This window comes from Palaemon carinicauda, chromosome 35 (genome assembly GCF_036898095.1).
Source record: "Palaemon carinicauda isolate YSFRI2023 chromosome 35, ASM3689809v2, whole genome shotgun sequence".
Lineage (NCBI taxonomy): Eukaryota > Metazoa > Arthropoda > Malacostraca > Decapoda > Palaemonidae > Palaemon > Palaemon carinicauda.
Genome location: NC_090759.1, coordinates 76334233 through 76352618, shown reverse-complemented (window position 1 = coordinate 76352618; position 18386 = coordinate 76334233). Strand labels below are relative to the sequence as shown.

The window sequence follows — 18386 nt, the reverse complement described above, 5'->3', positions numbered from 1 at the left end:
TCAAAGTTGGAGCAAATGCTTTTTTGTTGACCAGGCAGACATGAGTCTTTTTATAGTTTATCTATGACATATTTGTTTTTGATGTTGTTAATAGTTTATATATGACATGTCTGTTTTGACGTTGTTACTTATTTTAGAATGATTTATTGTTAATTTGTTCTCTTCATTTATTCATTTCCTTATTTCCTTTCCTCACTGGGCTATTTTTCCCTGTTGGAGCCCCTGGGCTTGTAGCATCTTGCTTTTCCAACTAGGGTTGTGGCTTGGATAGTAATAATAATAATAATAATTACAAGTGTTAAGTAAAGATGCCTCACTGGTTTACATTTCCACAAAACTTTTCCAAACACTGCTGAAGAAAAAGTCATTCTCAGACAGCCACCTAAAGTGAAGACACACCTTCCCCTTTAATCGCATGTAATTAAGATTTCTCAATAAAAAATAAACCATTTTTAATACTCTTCCCATATGAAAGCTATAGTAATTAATCACATAAAGGGGTGCATTTAAAAAAAATGCAAAGTACAAAGTTAATTAATTTTATAACCCTCCTACAGCAGTCATATCAGTTTGAAACACTTCAAGTCATGCACCCCAGTTACCTTTAACATATAAAGAGGAACTGTTTCGACAAACTTCAGAAATCCTGACATTGTCTTATTCTGACATGATCTAAATTATTTTGCTCACTTTTCCCCTGGGAATACTAGTTTCGGATTGATCTAGAATCATTAAAATTTTCTACTTTTATGTCAGCATCTTTAATATTTGAAGCCAATACCTAACATAATTGTTGTTTTTGTCAAAAGTTAATTACTGTACACAACTTTTCTTTATAAATGATATTGACCTAAAATGGTTTTGGGCCGAGGATAATGTAACATGAGAACTAAGAAAATAAAAATAAAAGTAATATGGTGTACAGTATATCTATTCTTAACTTAAAAATGGTTCCTGTTTTAATTTACTTTGAGTTCCATGGTTTAAATATTCATAACTGAAGCGTAATAAATAAATAAAAACTTTTAGAAATTCTTCATAAAGGTAGTAAAAATCATGTATATTATATTAATATTGTTGTCTTCACTTAATAACCATCAATAAAAAAACATGTAAAAAATCTTGAAATCAATATTGTGACTTCACAAACCCTCCCCTTTCCATAACTTCAGCTTTAATTGAACCTTGAACTTTGCAAAGAAAGGACCTCAAGTCAATTCATGCCTGGCATTGTTCAGATTCCAATTAACCATGTTTACGCTTTCATCCTACATTAATCATTTCCGAATGACTGGCAGTCCCAGTTTGCGGAGGCAAAGTTTTCTGAATGTCATACACACTTAAAAAGGGCAGAATTATGTACCAAATGAACATCATAGTGTACATGTATGTTCGTTCTTTTGCATGATGATTGTATGATACAATTTCCATCTATATAATTCCTATCTATACGAAGCAGTCTATTTCATTTCATTGATTAGACATCCATAAAAATTAAAATCTTTTGCCGTGAAACTTTGCTAACTTTAGACATTGATGCAAGAAGTCATCTTTAACCAATGATAAATCATCATGATCAGAGATGTAGGTCAAAGTGAGCACTGGTTATGAATAAGGTTTTAAATTCCACAGTAAAAAGAATCATTACTTTAATATAGAGTTTACATTAAGATATAGATAAGTAAAAAAAAAATATATTTATCTAGTTAGCATCTTGAAAAAATAATTAAACATCATTTCTAATATTGAAGGTCTAGGTTATCTGATACCATTTAAGGGTTGTGGTAGCTTAATAGAAACGTCCCTGATTGGCGTTCTGTCAGACTGCGGTTCGAGACCCACTCAAGCTCGATAGTTTCTTTCGTGTCTGCAAGCTAACCATCTTTGTGAGCAAAGGATGGAGGGTTAGGGGGAGCCTATAGGTCTACATGCTGAGTCACCAGCAGCCATGGTCTGGTCCTCCCTGCTCCTAGCCTGGATGGAGAGGGGGCTTGGGCACTGATCATATGTATATATGGTCAGTATATAGGGCATTGCCCTGCTAAGGAATTGTCACCAATCTTTGCCTCTGCCATTCATGAGTGGCCTTTAAACCTTCAATAAGTATTATATGCATAATAAACTTTTAAACTAATTTGCATTTTGCCAAGCTATAGAAATCTGAGTCCTTTGAATTATTATTATTATTATCATTATTACTAGCTAAGCTGGAAAACAAGATGCTATAAGCACAAGGGCTCCAACAGGGAAAAATAGCCCAGTGAGGAAAGGATATAAGGAAATAAATAAACGATATTAGAAATAAACAATTAATATAAAATATTCTACAAACAGTAACAACATTAAAATAGATATTATGTATATAAACTATACAGTAAAAAGACTTATGTTAGCTTGTTCAACATGAAAACATTTGCTGCAACTTTCAACTTTTGAAGTTCTACCGATTCAACTAGCCCGATTAGGAAGATCATTCCACAACTTGGTTACAGCTGGAATAAACCTTATAGAATACTGTGAAGTATTGAGCCTTGAACAACTACTAATTCTTTAACAAAGTATAGCAGTTAGTTAATGACAAAATGGCGTGAGGAGGAAGCACTCCCAACATACCTATCACGGAATAACCACTATCTAATATAAAATGTGGTGACTTGCTCATTGGTGGAAGGAAGTCCCCTAAAGCAAAACTAGAAAGTTCCCTCCTTCCTTGGAAATGTCATTATTCTTTGTCCTATATGAGAGCAAGAAGTTGACTCCAACAAGCCCCCAAATGGCTAATCAAAAGGAAGCCAGTAGTAGGACACAGAAAACTTATCTCCCTAATAGGGAGATGACGTCAGCAGTGTTAAACAAGGCATATCAAAGAGAAATGTTTGGTAAGACATTGATGTATCTTTCCCCTTGCCATGAGGATGGAGAAGTTGCTTCCTGGTAGACATAGTCTGCTAAAAAGGTGCATCACCGCATAATTCACCAGAAGTTGCTTCTTGGCAGATGCAGTCTGTAAGAGATGGTGCCTCATCACGTGATTCACCAGCATCAATGGAGAAGTTGTTTCTTGGCCGGTGCATCATCGTGTAACTCATCAGCATCGGACGTTCTACTAGTGTGATAGTTGCAGAAGCTGCATCCCCTTGAGAAGAGAACAAGAAAAAGGTAGAATAGCCAATCACTCTATTATTATCAAAAAGATATCCAAGGGTGTGTGGGTAACACCCATAAGGTACAGAGAAGCAAAGGTGGCCCCAACACCTTCAGGATTAACCTTTAACCACAAAGCTACTGACAGACTTGATATGGCAAAAATATGCACCAACTAAAGTCACATCTACAAGCAAGCAACCTTACCAAGACAGAGAGAACAATGTCAGGACACTTCCTTCTTGTTCCTGCTGGGGCTAATGAGAAGGCTGCAGCGCTCACAAATGAAGTGCCCTTCTTTCTCAAGTAGAGAGGTATTGGATCCTTTGACTGGCCAGACAGTACAGTATTGCATTCGACCCCTCTCTCTAGTCACGGCTTATTTTTTCTTTGCCTACACTTACACAGAATAGTCTGGCCTATTCTTTACATATTCTCGTCTTTCCTCATACATCTGACAACAATGAGATACTTAACACTTCTTCACCCAAGGGGTTAATTACTGCACTGCAATTTGTTCAGTGTACTTTCCTCTTGGTAAGGGTAGAAGAGACTCTTTAGCTATGGTAAGCAGCTCTTCTAGGAGAAGGACACTCCAAAATTAAACCATTGTCCTCTAGTCTTGGGTAGTGCCATAGCCTCTGTACCATGGTCTTCCACTGTCTTGGGTTAGAGTTCTCTTGCTTGAGGGTACACTCGGGCACACTATTCTATCTTATTTTTTTTTCTTCCTCTTGTTTTTTTGAAATGGTGTGTTGGGCAGGCTTAATAGATGGGCCATGGATGCCTGGTGGTTTATCAAGAGGTTGTCTTTTCCTTTTTCCCAATTTTTTCTTCTCAAAACCATCCTTACTGTCCTCCCTTCAGTTGAAGTGGCTATCCTGGAGGGTATTTAGCCTTGCATGGTGTATCGGCTCCTCCATGTTGACCAGTTTTTCCGACTTTTTACTATAGTCTATGGATATCATCAATCACTTTTATTATTATTCTGTACATATTGTTTTTGTTTTAATTCTTGTTAATCTAGTTTTTAAGTATGATGTCTCTTTTTTATTTCTATTAATTCTTATGCTGTCTGGAGACATTGAGCGAAATCCGGGACCAGTACGTCCTAGATTTCGTCAATGTCGTCTTCTGTATTGCAATATTCGTGGTCTTCATGCAAATATCCGAGACCTTACAGTTGCGTCCAGACAGTATGATATTCTTTTGTGCTCAGAAACTTTGGTTTCTAATATGAGGCACTCATCTGAGCTCCTTATAACTGGTTTTAAGAAGCCAATAATGCTGAAACGTGATTCCATTCCTAGGGCCAGGGGAATGGCGGTGTATATTAGGACCGAGTACCCTGCTTCTCATAAGTCCTGCTATCAATGTGGATGTCATGAGATTCAGGTAATAAAAGTTTGTGGCAGGCATAACAACTTTTATTTGTGTTCAATCTACCGGAATCCAGACTTGGATGATTCTATCTTCGATTGTCTTCTTACCATTATGGCTAAGATACAAGAAGATGATAGAAAGGCTTCGTTTGTCTTTGTTGGTGATTTTAATGCTCACCATAGGGAGTGGTTGAGTTCTATCTCTCCTACCGATCGCCATGGCTTAAGAGCTTTAGACTTTGCCTCGGAATCAGGCTGTGAGCAAATCATAAATGAAGCTACTCACAGGTCTGGTAATTGCTTGGACCTCGTATACACTGACTCCCCTGGCGTTATAACTAGTAAGGTTGGTTCTCCAGTCGGGACTTCTGATCATGCCTTGATTTCATTATTAGTGAAGACTGAGCAGCCTGTCCCTGATATATCATATTCTTGTAAAATTTATATGAAATCCCAAGCAGACTGGAATGGGATTTTGCATGATCTTTTGTGCTTGAATTGGTCACAATTATATAATAGTGTAGATCCTGTTGTCCCTTTGAATGAGAATCTAGTCAATATAATTGATAGGCGTATCCCTTCTCGTGTGCTAAGGTACCGAGTGAAGGACAAACCGTGGTTCAATGATGATTGTAGACGTGCTTATTTGGAGAAGCAGGAGGCCTATCACCTTTGGAAGGGTAACAGATCAGATTTGACCTGGAACAACTATACTCAGCTTCGAGCATTTGCTCAGAGACTTTATGCCTCAACTGAAAAGGAGTACAATTTAATCATAAAAGAAACCCTCTCTGGTACAACTCAGGAACATAAATGGTGGTCTACCCTTAAATCTGCACTCTTTGGTGTAGATGCAACAGTTCCTCCTTTACTTAAACCAGATGGCTCAGTCACTCACTGTCCAAAGGAAAAGGCAACCCTTTTGGCTGATGTTTTTGACTGTAAGCAGAGTAATGAAAAACTTGAACTTCCTCATTCCTGTTTTCCTGAGGCTAAACTAACTAGTTTAGCTTTTCGATCTCGTGAGATTAAAGCTCTGTTGATGGACCTTGATGCTTATGGAGGTGTAGACCCTAATGGTATTTTTCCTTTGTTTTTCATAAAGACAGCAGATTTCTTAGCTCCAAAGTTATCTGTTATTTTACGCAAGTTAGCAAGAAGAGGAGCTTTTAGCACTTGTTGGAGAATTGGTAATGTTACTCCTCTATGTAAATGTGTTTGTGGTAGCTCAAGTCCCACTGATTACCGCCCAATTTCCATAACTCCCATATTATCTAAAGTTTTTGAACGTCTTCTGGCAAAACGTCTTAATAGGTTTGCTGAAGGTAATTATCTATTCCCTAGTTTGCAATTTGGTTTTCGGAAAGGCCTTGGAGCATGTGATGCCCTTCTTACAATCTCTAATGCAGTACAGAAATCCCTTGATTGTGGTCGGGAAGTTCGTATGATTGGCCTTGATTTTAGTGCTGCCTTTGACCGTGTTAATCATGAGGCCCTTGTTTTCAAACTGAAACAGTTGGGAGTGGGTGGGTCGTTTCTTAGCATTATTATTGATTTTTTAAGTAGTAGATCTCAAAGAGTTGTTGTTGATGGGCACCATAGTGAGTATAGGAATGTGATATCCGGTGTTCCACAGGGTAGTGTTCTTGGCCCATTACTTTTCATACTATATACACATGACATGTGGTTTGGCCTAGAAAATAAGCTTGTTGCATATGCAGATGATGCTACTCTCTTTGCATCAATTCCATCCCCTGAATGTAGATCTGGGGTTGGTGAATCCCTTAATAGAGATTTAGCTAGAATTAGTGCATGGTGCAAATTATGGGGTATGAAGTTGAATCCTAACAAAACTCAAAGTATGATTGTAAGTAGGTCAAGGACGGTGGCTCCTCAGCATCCGGATCTCAGTATTGATAATGTTTCTTTAAATTTGTATGACTCTTTCAAAATTTTAGGTGTGATTCTTGACAGCAAATTTACTTTTGAGAAACATATAAGGTCTGTGTCTTCTTCAATTGCACAAAAAATTGGCTTATTGAGAAAGTCTTTTAAGATATTCGGTGATCAATCTATTCTGAAGAAGTGTTTTAATTCTTTTATTCTACCTTGTTTTGAGTATTGTTCTCCTGTCTGGTCTTCAGCTGCTGATTCTCATCTTAATTTGTTGGACAGAAACTTACGGTCTATTAAATTTCTTATTCCTGATCTAGATATTAATCTCTGGCACCGTCGATCAATTAGTTCATTATGCATGTTGCATAAGATTTTTCATAACTCTGACCATCCTTTACATTCAGATCTCCCTGGACAATTCTATCCTGTTCGTAATACTAGGCAGGCAGTTAATTCTAATAGCCAGGCCTTCTCCATCATAAGACTCAATACTACGCAGTACTCAAGAAGTTTTATTCCAGCTGTTACCAAGTTGTGGAATGATCTTCCTAATCGGGTTGTTGAATCAGTAGAACTTCAAAAGTTCAAAGTTGGAGCAAATGCTTTTTTGTTGACCAGGCGGACATGAGTCTTTTTATAGTTTATATATGACATATTTGTTGTTGACGTTGTTAATAGTTTATATATGATATATCTCTTTTGACATTACTTTTTTTGAATAATTTATTGTTAATTTGTTCTCTTCAGTTATTTATTTCCTTTCCTCACTGGGCTATTTTTCCCTATTGGAGCCCCTGGGCTTATAGCATCTTGCTTTTCCAATTAGGGTTGTAGCTTGGATAGTAATAATAATAATAATAATAGCACTTCAGATCCATGACATGACACCAAGCATCTTCACATCAAAATACATAAAGATAAGAATGGGAAGGTCACAAACAAACTGGGGTTCGATACCGATTAGTATCGATCCCCGGAGGAGGAGGGATCCACACAACTTCCTTGCCAAAGCAAAATAGACATATTTGAGGAAAAGACCCTATGATACTCTACTCAGGTTAAGAGGAGCATGCACCTATGCCCTAACAATAAGAACCATTCCACCTCAGCACCTACATTCCATATTAGGAAAGACAACTCAAATCTTTCAAGCATGGACTGTTAACTCCATCAAGTAGCTCCTGTGGCAGAGATTTGTGAGGAATTCAAAGATCTACTGAAAAGTGCTCAGGCCAGAGAGAGACATTCTCTAAGACCCCCTTCATAAAGAATCTCTCTCTCGGGACCTACCAGAGAGCTAGCATAACGGGACACCACTCAGCTTGGGCCCACCCAAGAACATCCCACTAAAGGGATCAGGGAGGTGGACAAATACATTTCACTCTACCTGGACTGTCCAGGTATTCAATCCCTGGAATATCCATTACCTCCTGTCGATACTTGGCTTATGTTCCAGCTGATCGAGTCCTGATGAAACAAAGAGTAGCTTAAAGGGCAGTGTATACCTTGTCCTTACCTGGCCTATGGTGCTGAATATTGGTGTGTGTGGGACTACTCACCTGTAACTGATGCCAAAGCAAAGCTTTTAACCCAGGTTCATACTCCATTTGACAAACCTCATAGGAATCAGTCAGCAGGTGAACTACATTCCTCCCTGTTGACAGCGGAGAGTAGGTCAGGACACTCCTCCTATGCACAGCAAGAAATGGGAAGGTGTGTAACACATCTCACCTTTGCCTGGTTTATGAAGTCAGTGTTGGATCCTGGCCAGGACCCTTCACCTGCAATCAAACCAAGGAGAAAACACCCATACCTGCCTCAACACTTCCTAAGGGAAAAGGTATTCCTCAACGTCACAACAGAAAAGGTAAAGGAGGGAACAATGGTCACTCTCACTTGGCCTACAGATCCCCCCGTTCACCAGCAACTGATCTAACAGAGGGTTAGCCGGTCAGTTCCGTACAGCACCGAGAGCGCAAAAGAAAAAGGCCTCATTATAATGGGAGCAAGAGAGGTGGGTGCATACGATCTCACCCTCCCAAATAGGACCACTCACCCGTTCACGGTGCAACCGTGATAACAGTAACAACAGTTCATGCTTGCTTGACTGAAGGTACCAGTTAGCAGGCGAGTGCAGTTACTTCCTCATGGAGGAGGACAGCAATCGCTGTAAGTCCCAAGGAACCTTTAGCCTTCCCACGTTACTATCTCATTCGTCTCCTCAAGGAAAAAATGTCTAATGACGAGAACGGAAGAGTAAAAGAGATTAGTAAAGGAGAATGGGAGAAAGAGAGATGGTGATCTCTTCTTCCCCTTAACAACCATTCTTCACTGCTGTCACAGAGGAGACATGATCTATATGACCGATAATGACTAAGTTCCCTCTTAGGAGGAAGCTACAAGCTTTCTCTACCACAACTGTCACTGCTTTAAACAGGGATCACCATCTGGGGACACTATCAGCATCATCTCTGCCACCTGCACTTCAGGCATCCTCCCACCAGTGGTCAGGTAGGAGGAATGACCCTCCTAGCGGGAGCAGCCTCATCTTCCACCTCTATCTCCTCTGCCCCTGGGACCATTGTCAAGAAATGGCTGCTTAGGAGCTTACCTCTTGATACTGCACTACCTCAAAGCATTTGACGTCTTCTTATGTGCCTGCCTATGCTCAAGGGATGTCCTCAGTGCGGATGGTGCACAAGAATGAGGGTGAGATGTCACCGCCCTATGGAGGAGGGTGTCGTGAATCACCTTCCCCCAGCGCTCGCGACTACGCCAATGTCTTCCGAGTTAAACAAGGAAGGACCCTCGATTAACAAGTTGCGTAGCTTGAGCACCACACTCTTTGGTACATGCCTCTGGAATCTTGAAATGACAGTCTTGCCTTTTCAGAATCAAGTTCGCCTAATGGTTGGCTATGATATGAGCAGAACTTGACAGCTCTCGCTCCCAAAAACAAAAAGGTGTTCATAGCTCTCTTCTCCTCAGGGTCAGCCAAGTACTCATGAGTGATCAGATACACGATCTGCCATCACTCACAAGTGCTAGAACTTGCCACTGCTTTTCCCAGAGAGGTAGACGTTCAATGTGGGGCCTTGAAGGGAATGGCACTCACAAGACTCATGGTACCTAGAGGCATAGTGGGAAGGGGCTGAGACTACAGGACATCGATGGCCACTATCACCAGAGAGCTCCGAAGAGCTGGAGCTCGGCATCAGCGAATCGAATATCCACTTACGAGGCACTCGATGGGAGGGACCACACAATTGAGGGAGCTCTCTCACGCTGGGAATAAGTGACCAACCTCTGAGGATGGAAGAAGAGAAGGCTCCACCAACTCCTCAGGTGGGCTAAGGGTTGGAGAGGACACCTCAGCGAGGGGCACAAGACCTACTGGAGGGAAAGCCGCAGCAGACACTCGACGGGGGACTCCTAAGGAGGAAGGTGTGCACTCCTCCTGTGCCCAAAGCTTATGGACCTTTACAAGCAGTTCCCTAGAGGGGGTCCTGAAAGCCCTAAAGAAGGCCAAAGCTGACGCAGAGTATCAAGCGAACTAGACTTCTCTAAGGACAGGAGCAAAATCGCTTTGCTTAGGGAGTTGATGGGTCCTACACACCAGAGAATTGTCCAGGGATCAAACGGTCATCACTTTTGCTCAACCGCCCTCCGGAGGAAGCCAAATAAGTGAAGACAGCAGGGAGGGATTTCTTCAACTTTGAGGAAGATCCCAAAGGACTTCTTCTATCACCTATTGTACCACTCCCACTGGGAGGATGGCCACTCCCAACATTCTTCGAAGGGAGAAGCCTGCATGCATGAGCGTCGTCTGCACGTAGGGCAAAGGATGTGAGGACCAGTCTCCCATACCGACATAAACGTGCCGCAATACCTGCCAGCTATGCCAAGGCAAACCTGCATGTTAGAACCCCTCAGAAAAATCAAGCACACCTGCAAGGAGAAAGAAATCAAAACGAGTTTATGGTCAAGTAAATAATATGATTTACAAGAGAGCAAGACATACCTCTTCACTCTACCAAGCCAAAACCAAAAGGGACGTATCACACTTGGTGAGTGTGTGAGCGGGGCGGCTGGTCTAACACCGCTAACCAGCGGAGGGTCATTAACACCTTGTGTTAAAAGTTCATGGCTAGATTCCAGCTATGCCAGAACTATATATCCATAATAAAGAGCTCAGGTTTGTGTGTGTGAGAGAGCAAATACTGGTTATCAAACTATTAATAGATAATTCAGATAGAGGAAAATCAACAAAAATACTTACCATTCCATGACTACCAATAAACACTTCTGGTTGTGGTATACATTTTCATACACATCAATAATGCACACAACATGAGGACAGGATGAGGCACGACAGTGGAGCTCAACCTCACGCTTAGCCTTGGGACAATCACGAAGAACCTAGGAAAAAAAAAAATATTTGTAGCCATATACATTATTCATTAGTTAATCTTCACTATATCATTATCTAGTTTTATTAACAACTCTTACAGTGTATATTTAATGATCTTCTAATAACGTGCTTTCTTCACATTTTGTATTGGGTAAGCATGGTTGCCTTCTTTTTAAAGGGCTTTGCTTTGGCTTTGGGGTAGACCATAATCCTGATCAGCTGCTCTGCCTAACATTGCTTTGACCCCGATAGCGAATATTCATGTGTTGTACCATTCACTAGCGTCCTTCCTCCCAGCAGTGAGGAGTCCTGGTGCGGTTAGGTCGACAGTTCGAGATATGTGAGGAGTCTGTTATGTTTTTAGAAGGTGTTGGAGTAGCTTTGTTTGTGTGTATTCATCAGTAACACCCATTTGCTTTAAGCAAACCTATCTGTCAATTATATACATGAGGTGTCTTCACAGATAGCAAAGTGTCTGCCTCTTTGACTGGTCGACTGCAGATTTGAACCTCTGCCACAGACTTCTATGAAGTCTGAGCTTGCTGCCCTAGCCGACATGGCCATCGAGAGACAACGTATATTTAATGATAATCCTGTTATATCATAGCACTCGTTTCCCTGTCACATGAAAAGGATATCAGAGCAAGCCAAACAGCCTATGCGTTAATTTCCTGTAATCACACAGGGTCCACTAATGGTCACCTAAGTTAGAATGACCTACCTGCATGTGGTTCATGCGATGAACCACATACAGATTGGCAGGTTTGTAAATACTCGTATCTTTAATTTCACTCAGTTTTATAAAAATTTCTCTTTCACTTCATCAGATTTCTTCTATTTCACAAAATGTATGTTAGCAAAACAATGAGAATGACCATATTTTTTCTGAAGGAGTAAAGCACTATATTTAACAAAGGAGTGCATCTACTAACAGTATAAAGTACTCCTTACATTCCCTACATTGGTTCTCTATAGCACAAACTTGGCCTGACACTGTGAGCGTGCGGAAATATGCTTTAGGATGCATACCCTTTGTGTGTGTGTTCCTCAACATGGTCTTCCCATGGGACTATTTAAAGGTTTAAAGGCCGCTCATGAATGACAGGATCAAGGGACAGTGACATTGCCTTATCGAGTAGGACAATGCCCTAGAGACTGACCATATGATCAGTGCCCAAGCCCCCTCTTCATCCAAGCTAGGACCAAGGAGGGCCAGGCAATGGATGCTGATGACTCAGCAGATAGAGCTATAGGCTCCCCCAAACCACCCATCCTTAGCTCAACCAGGATGGTGAGGTTGCAGGTTTGAGCAGGACTCGAATCACGGACTGGCATTCACCAATCAGGGACATTACCACATCAGCCACCACAACCATAACACTAAGGGCTAAATACAAGATGGAAGTAATAACACAAACACACTTAGATAGCTCTTCATTATAATAACTATAGCAGTTCTGTGATACAAAAACTAATAAACTTTGAATGCCTTGGTTATATAAACAAAAAGTTTAATTAATGCACTTCAAATTCCAGTCAGCTTGAGCTAATAAACAACACCCACTAATAAGGATAAAAATAACCTCATCCCTTTCAAATGAATTAAAATTCTTGGCAAGTTAGAGGTAGCCTACCTGAGTGCTTTTCTTAAAGATAAAACTCTATGCAGTACTGTAGTTGCAAATATAAATTACTATACACAAGTGTAAAAACAAACTATAAAAATTACATTTTCATTTGCTCTAGATGCATTTAAAATAAAAATATCCTCATTAATAGGCTACTGTATTTTGTCTTTAACATGGTAGGTAGTAGGTTGGAAAGGGCATCTGCTACCCGTTGAGATACTACCGCTAGAGTGTTATGGGGGCCTTTGACTGGTCAGACAATAAATTAGATCCTTCTCTCTCGTTACATTTTTCTTTTGCTTACACATACAACGAATAGTCTAGCCTATTCTTTTTATATTCTCCTCAGTCCTCATACATCACAACACTAAGATGACCAAACAATTCTTTTTCACCCAAGGGGTTAACTACCGCACTGTAATTGTTCACTGGCCACTTTCCTCTTGGTAAGGGTAGAAGGGACTCTTTAGCTATGATAAGCAGCTCTTCTAGGAGAATGACACTCCAAAATCAAACCATCGTTCTCTAATCTAGGGTAGTGCCATAGCCTCTGTACCATGGTCTTCCACTGTTTTGGGTTAGAGTTCTCTGCTTGATGGTACACTCGGGGACACTATTCTATCTAATTTCTCTTCCTCTAGTTTTGTTAAAGTTTTCATAGTTTATATAGGAAATATTTATTTCAATGTTATTAGTGTTCTTAAAATATTTTATTTTTCCTTGTTTCCTTTCCTCACTCGGCTATTTTCCCTGTTAGAGCCCCTGGGCTTATAGCATCCTGCTTTTCCAACTAGGGTTGTAGCTTGTTAAGTAATAATAATAATGAGAGGGTGTCAACAATCTTTTCAGACAATACAATTCTATTTTCATACAAATAAAGCTGATCATAAGCAAGTTGAGAAGCTAACCTAAATCCTATGCGACTTTTTCTCTCTTACATTCTCAACTTTCATATACTGTACTTCCATCTTTTAATATTCAATATGCAAAATAATCCAACAAGATGCAGAAGATAAACTATCAAATATTTTCCAAAGCCTTTAAAATAGCATTCAAAGTACTGTACACTATGGCCTGAAACAAAGGAAAAGAAGGATGATGACAGATTGCTGGCAATAACGCAGTCCTAAGGAGTGGATTGAACGCAGTGAGAGAAAAATTTTATCATTATTCCTCCTTTTTATTTTGAGGGTGTGAAGTGGCCACCTTAGAATGAATAGCCTATTTTTGTTGTAAGATTAATGGAAAAAATTATGTCAGAATTTCCCCACAGATATGTAATGAATGTACAGTGCCATACTATTACATTAAAGTGCATACAGTGTATAACCTATTACTATAATACATGAATCCAAAATACACACAAATACCAATGAAGAACGTAGAAAATTACAAATTTTCGGTGTTAATAACTGTATGGAAATCCTATTTTTGAAGTAAAAAAGTTGACTGACATATCGATCGATTAAAATGAAAATGCCATTTCATTATCAAATGCATTGTTTGCATTCGTATTCGCCACTGTTCTGTTTTCTGTATGATGTAATCATTAGCTGGCTTTCTGAACCAATTAAGAGCTTCCCTACATTTATGCACAAGTCCCCGGATCTTGCTATATGACAGCCATATCTTCCCCCTCCGCTTCAGTTCCAGTATGACTATCGCCACAAGAAGTCTCCCAGAGGGAAGTTCACGTTCAATCGATTTAAAAAATTTTTGAAATTTCATCTGTAGGAAGCTGGCGACTGGTACAACACAGAAACATACGCTACTGGGGTCTAAGCGATGTCAGGCAGGGCAGCCGATCGGGACTATGGTCTATCCCAAAGCCAAAGCAAAGGGTATTATTATAGAAACACACGGAACAAACTTTACTGAAAAAAAAATGGTGTCTTTATGGAAAAACTACTGTTGTCTTCAAAAAATACCTTTATTTCCCTTACAAATGAATAGGTAATAAGATATACCCCAACATGTCCAACGGCAATGGGGGGCCACCCAGTGGGAACCAGGGGTTTTGCGTGGGGAAAATTTATTTAAGAGAAAAGCGAGCTACGGTGAAGCAACGACCATTTGATGAATTTGATGAACGTGATATACAGTATATTGTAGGTAATTATGATACTTTAATAGTGACCCATGCGGATGGCGTCCACAGAATATCCATGTACTACTTGCCACGTCGAAGCATAAACCAGTACCGGGATGTGATTATAAATCGCAGGTAATTATGAAACAGAACTTTAATTTCATGCCAATAACATGAGCAATGTATATTTACAACTAGTTATCTTATTTTATTACTCATTTCTGAACATTACTATTGCTGCAATTCATTTGTTGGGGTGTATGTATGATTGCAGCCACCTGTATGTATAATGATAACCGACTAAGAATACGGCAGTGTAAGGGGGGTTGGCAAGGGGCATTAGCCCCACTCGTTAGGTAAGTAGGTAAGGACACGGCTTGTAGGTTAGGTTAAGGGGGGGGGGGAGTTTAGGTTAGTTGGTGTCCATTTTTTATGGGCGCTGGAGGAACTGACCGCTGATATACAAAGGCTCCCATTTGTTTTTGATGTTTCACCACACAAAAACACCCTTATCTTACTGGTTACCCCTTAGTTTTTAAATGAGGGATAGGAAAACTCAAGAAATTAATAAAAAAACAAGATAAGGTGTGGGGAAAATATACGATTTACATACTGGGCTAGACATTGTCATATATTAACTCGTATTTAATTAAGGAAGATTGTCTCAAAACCAATATCTTCCTTTATGGGCTGCACTTGGAAGTTGACAGTTAAGGAAGGTTATCGTGTATTAAATCAATCCCAATTGAGCTAATATCAAGGAATTTTAAGCAGATATAATCCCCATTCGATTGATTTGAGTTAACCCTAAAGTCACTTCGATAGGACTCCTACCGTAGGATACTCAAAGGATATAATGGCAATATAAGGACAATAACTTACCTTCAAGGCATATTTCCGTTGATCGCTTTTACTAAAACACTCGACTACTTTTCCATTAATGCCTAGACCAAGAACATTGTCCGATATAAAATAGTCATCTAAGATGGGGTTCATTTTCGTGTTCATCACACAAACCGCGGCTCGACTATCGAAGTCATCGTCTAGTCTTGAGGCCTCGTCAACCATCATGGGCTCCATTTGAAAGCTTGAGGCCGTCTTAAATTCACGTTAAAATAGACAGGACATGGGTATATCCTATAAGGAGGCGTAACCTTGAACGGAGGAGGGCCCTCCTCTTGTGGTCGCAACACAAATACAACAAGAACTGGTGCCGGAAGTCGCTACTCAAAATGATTCACTTGTCTTGGAGTTGTTAGGTGACGGTTTTAGTCATTCTTTTTATTTCATCTGTATTTAATCTTCGTAAAAAGCTCATTAATATAACTTTCAAGTTCTAAAAATATTAATATTTTATTACTATACAATTTTTAAATTATCAAAATGCTTATTACTAACACAAATTAATATTTATTGACCTATGGATTCATTCATGATATAGATAACAGTTCCATTCTTTTATCCTTCTTAACTCAAGCTACTCGCTATACTACCTGAGAGAAATATTCCACAGCTTGGGTGTAGACTTTGATTGCAGGTATTATCTCTGGAAATAAATAATTTTCAGTTCATATAATGGTTTTCATAACGATACTTGCAAGCACATCAACCACTGTGCTCGTCTATTACAGAAAGGACCCCGGCAATATTGAAAAATTGATGATAAAATCATTTGTTACGAGAAAAATATTTCAACTTGAATGTAGACTTGATTGCAGGTATTATCTCTGGAAATAAATATTTTTCCATTCCTATGATGGTTTTTATAACGATTCTTGCAAGCATATCAACCACTGTACTCAACTATTACATAAAGGAACACGACAACAACAGAAAAACTGATGATAAAATTATTAGTTACGAGAACAATATTTCAACTTGAATGTAGACTTGATTGCAGGTATTATCTCTGGAAATAAATATTTTTCAGTTCCTATAATGGTTTTTATAACGATTCTTGCAAGCTGTGAAGAATTTTCTTCACTCTTCTTCTTTTAATCGTATTTTTAGCTCTCTTCTACTAATACTATAGCTACCCCTTAAACATTCTCTCCTACATCTAGTTTTCTTTAACGAAATATAGGGAGGACTAATCTAAGCTTGTTGACGGTGACGCACGCCATGCTTGTGACGTCACAGCGTAGATACGCACGTTAGAGGGCCTTAGTTGTAACCCCGGCGTATGTTGGTTCTTTCCTTAAACTACATGGGTCGAGATTAAATTCATAAACTGCACATTTTATATAAATTCCAATACTGCTGAATTAATGCATCTTATATTTCTCAATACCAATTAAGGTTTGTTAATTTTAAGATGTATGCCCATCGTACCAGTCCATTGCTAATTAATCATTTTAAATATTAATTTTTAGCAAGCCAGAATAGGTAGGATTATTGTATATATAAACTCCCTTAGAGCAGCAAGATTTCTCTAAGGTATTTAGTACAAAATCCTGCCTCCTCTGCACTCCCTTCAACAATATATTGCCCTGTCCTTAAGTCCCGATATGGCAACCCAAATGGATTACCATGCGCATCATGACCGTCACTTGTTTGGCAAGGTGAAGCCAGGTGATCTCTTCGACCGTAGTGTCGACCACATTCTACGAGGAGCTGCCCTGGCTTGCTGACCTGCCTGGTCATTGAACCCGGCCAATTCTGGCTCACCCCACTCTCTCTTCCAAAACGTGTCTCACCAACGAGTCCTGTTGCTGCCGGTCGGAGAGATTGAGAAGAGGTCCCTGGTGTACCTAGTTGCAGCCACAGTGAGAATTCTTGGGGTGAGCCAGGCAAGAGTGCAGCGTGCCAATTAGTGCAACAACCAGGTCAACAGCTATCTCGGGCATAGGACTAAACTTCAAAGGAGTGCAGGTACTACATCAATGGCCATTTAGTTTTTCCCCATTTTTTATTAGCTTAGACTAATTTTAACTTGATAGGGTACCTGGCTAATTACACTATTCGGACTGTGTGCGGTGGGATTGTGTGTATATATTTTTTTCTATACAATTTTTTTGCGTTTTGAGATTAACATAGTCTCTGGGTCACGTGGGCCACGTGCCAGACCCCATTTGGATTTTTATTATTGTAGACCACGTGTCTAACTAACTAATTTTCATCATTTTGAATTGCTTTCTTTTTATACCATTTTTTGCCTTTGTTAAGATGTCCGTTGTGTTTTGATGTAAATTTGTGAATAAATCAATATTAGGTTAATTAAACCTCTTTAGTATTTTTGCTCCCTCATTTTTTTTAATGTGTGAAATGAATAGTTAATCACGGGACAAAGTACCCAGTATTTAAAGAGAAAACATAAGTAAGTCTATAGGTGGTAACAGCGAGGAACTTTGCATTGATATATTTGCTTCGAAGGTAAAGATCCTTATCTTTAAACTTCTAAACTACTTTACATCACTGCTCCCATTTTGGATTTTGTCTACCTTACATTAACGTAAAATAACTGTCCAGCATCTCATTGGGGTCACTGGGACGGAGCCGGAACAGAGCCTGAGAATGAGAGGACTATAGACCTGACAAAGCTAGAGTAGGCCATAAATTATTCTCAATCCTACGTGTGGAGTGCTTAGGCCTCTGGACAGTAAAATTTCCCTTTTGTATGTGAGTGATGGTTAGTGAATTGTGACAGTAAAGTATTAGCAGGGTGTTTGTGCCCCGAGAGTAAGTGCTCCTATCCTCCCCTGTTGAACTTTATGTAACTGTTATAAGGAGACTTTCCCGGACTAAGTTCCCACTCAGAACGTAACCATTAAAAAATTCTCCACACAAGCATATCAACCACTGTGCTCGTCTATTTCTTGCAAGCATTTCATCCATTG

The 18386-nt window shown here is 39.6% G+C and overlaps 1 protein-coding gene across 2 annotated transcripts in view; it reads right to left on the bottom strand.

Annotated features, from left to right (window-relative positions):
* LOC137627893 (MAP kinase-activated protein kinase 2-like) overlaps positions 1–15764 on the bottom strand; it is a 93146-nt gene extending 77382 nt beyond the window's left edge. For both annotated transcript variants that reach the window (XM_068359335.1, XM_068359336.1), the window contains exons 1-2: positions 15433–15764; positions 10702–10841 (exon numbers count right to left, since the gene is read on the bottom strand). In XM_068359335.1, the coding sequence (XP_068215436.1) occupies positions 10702–10841; positions 15433–15630 (338 nt within the window). In that variant the 5' untranslated portion in view covers positions 15631–15764. The remainder of the gene's footprint in view (positions 1–10701; positions 10842–15432) is intronic.
* Between the last annotated feature and the right edge of the window lie 2622 nt (positions 15765–18386).